The 2,063-nt window shown below is 38.8% G+C and overlaps 1 protein-coding gene across 2 annotated transcripts in view; it reads right to left on the bottom strand.

Moving 5' to 3' along the window:
• Positions 1 to 122: 122 nt before the first annotated feature.
• The window catches only part of LOC100638180 (heterogeneous nuclear ribonucleoprotein F-like), a 4,080-nt gene continuing 2,139 nt past the window's right edge, over positions 123 to 2,063 (bottom strand). Inside the window, exons 5-9 of one of the 2 annotated variants that reach the window (XM_020000459.1) lie at positions 1,251 to 1,397; positions 1,080 to 1,205; positions 736 to 944; positions 549 to 652; positions 123 to 484 (exon numbers count right to left, since the gene is read on the bottom strand). In XM_020000459.1, the coding sequence (XP_019856018.1) occupies positions 290 to 484; positions 549 to 652; positions 736 to 944; positions 1,080 to 1,205; positions 1,251 to 1,397 (781 nt within the window). In that variant the 3' untranslated portion in view covers positions 123 to 289. The remainder of the gene's footprint in view (positions 485 to 548; positions 653 to 735; positions 945 to 1,079; positions 1,206 to 1,250; positions 1,398 to 2,063) is intronic. The other variant, XM_020000458.1, reaches the window with a different exon arrangement.

Below are 2,063 nucleotides of genomic sequence, written 5' to 3'. Positions count from 1 at the left end.
CTTCACCACCACAGGGAGAGACTCCTGCTGGGAGACAGAAGAGGAGGAAGCCATATCAGCCGCCATTTTGCTCCTCCAGAAAAGGGTGTGGCTGGAAAGTAGGCGTGACTTCAATTAATTAATTAATGTACAAGCAACTAATTAATGTGTACAATGAATTTTGTAATTTTGGGTAATATTTATAAGAAGAAAAACCAGACAGAGACTTAATGTTCTCGTGTGTTCCACACAACAAAAACTCTTCAGTTTAAAGTTGCCATCAGTGTTATTATTATTATTATTTATTTATTTATTGCCAGGAAGGTCTGGCAGTGGGTTGATGAGGTTGCAGCTGTTGTGTTGGTAGAGGTCCTTGAGGGTAGGACTGATAAGTGGCCCCAGGAGGAGCAGGAGGTGGTACAGTGGGAGTGGCTACATAATAAGCAGTGGGGTAGGCTGAGGTGTGGTATGGAGCCGTAGTGGGGGCAGACTGGCCATCTTGCACCTGGAATAAAATATTTAAAATAAAATAATTCACAGTCACAACTTAAAGTGGTCTTAATTCTTACAGGATAAGCAGGTTGGTAAGCATAAGAATACTGAGCAGCTCCCATTGAGTTGCTAGTATTACTACCAGGAGAAGAATGAAGGAATAGTTCAACATACCTTGAACCTGATGGGGGGAGAGAGAGAGAGAGAGAAGAGAGATTTAAAATGTTACATGTTACATACTAAAAGAACTCTTCTCTTACTCACCAATATGTCCACGGTCCTTCTTCATAGCATTCACTGCGTCTTCATGAGTACAGAACTCAACCTCTCCCTCACCTGAAGCTCGTCCATACGTGTCCTTCTCGAGGGTAACTCGAAACGGGACAAGAGGAGAGAAGAAATCAAATATCTCTCTCTCGCTGGCAGAATAAGGTAGACCTCTCATTCGAACACAGTGACCGCCATTAGGATCACTGCATGTAAAGAAATGAATAATTAATATCAAATATTAAAAAACTGAGGTGATTCTAATTAATGCCTATCAATACATTCTAATTAATGCCCATCAAGAACTATAGATACATGTGCATTTTGAATTAGAGTAGCACCTGCTATATGTTGGTCTCATCATGTCTCTACCAGCCCCAGAGTATCTTGAGTGTCCGTAATATTCTCTTTCACTTCCATAATCAGACCAGCCTCCACCTCTTCCGCCAAACTTATACCCCGCCCCTCTATAATTAAATTAATAATAATTATTAATCATTAATCGTCATTGCCTGTGGTATGGATCAGAATCATATCTCCTCCCTCCTCCTCCCCCTCCTCCCCCTCCTCCAGGGTAGGGAGCTGGTCTTGAGTACTTGGCCCAACGATCAGCAACAGGTTTTATGTCACTCCGAGTGGTTCGGAATACTTCAATGTACCTACAAATTAAGTGATGTACATGTACAATAGTGACAAAATAATAATAAATTTGCCAAAATTTTACCCACTACCCCACTCCAAAATAAATAGGTAATAGTAGAGATTACTATTACTATTAACAAGTAAATAAAAAACATTAAAAATGGAAAAGTAGTAGGATTAAATTGTAAGAAAGTAAAGCAACTAGAGGGTACTTGCAAACATGGTGATGAAAGAGAAATCCATCACCAACGTTTATTTCCAACTGGGCTCTATGGAGTACTTCGTCACAGACTAAACTATCCAGCACAGACTTTATCATTTAGTGAATACATAAAATCAAGACTTTTAAACAATAATCCCCGATTTCGCAGAAATCATTCATAATGCTTGCACTACTATGGAAAATTAACAAGGCCTTAAAAACTGGCATACATAATTTATTAAAAACATCAAGAGGTAATGTTGGTCAAACTGTTGCTGAAATATTACAAAAGAGAAATGTGTTAGATGTAGAATTTGAGGGCAATTTAAGTACCATGTTGGCCTCCAATATGGTGCACAAATCTATATTGGTTCCGTGTAAGAGGTAAAGTCAAAGCAATGATTGTTGAGTATGGTTCACCAACACTTTTCCTAACAATAAGTTGTGCTGAATATGATTCAGCTGATATACCATATTTAAG

Source organism: Amphimedon queenslandica, unplaced genomic scaffold (assembly GCF_000090795.2).
Source record: "Amphimedon queenslandica unplaced genomic scaffold, v1.1 AMPQUscaffold_13185, whole genome shotgun sequence".
NCBI lineage: Eukaryota > Metazoa > Porifera > Demospongiae > Haplosclerida > Niphatidae > Amphimedon > Amphimedon queenslandica.
This window is presented reverse-complemented; position numbering and strand designations above follow the sequence as displayed.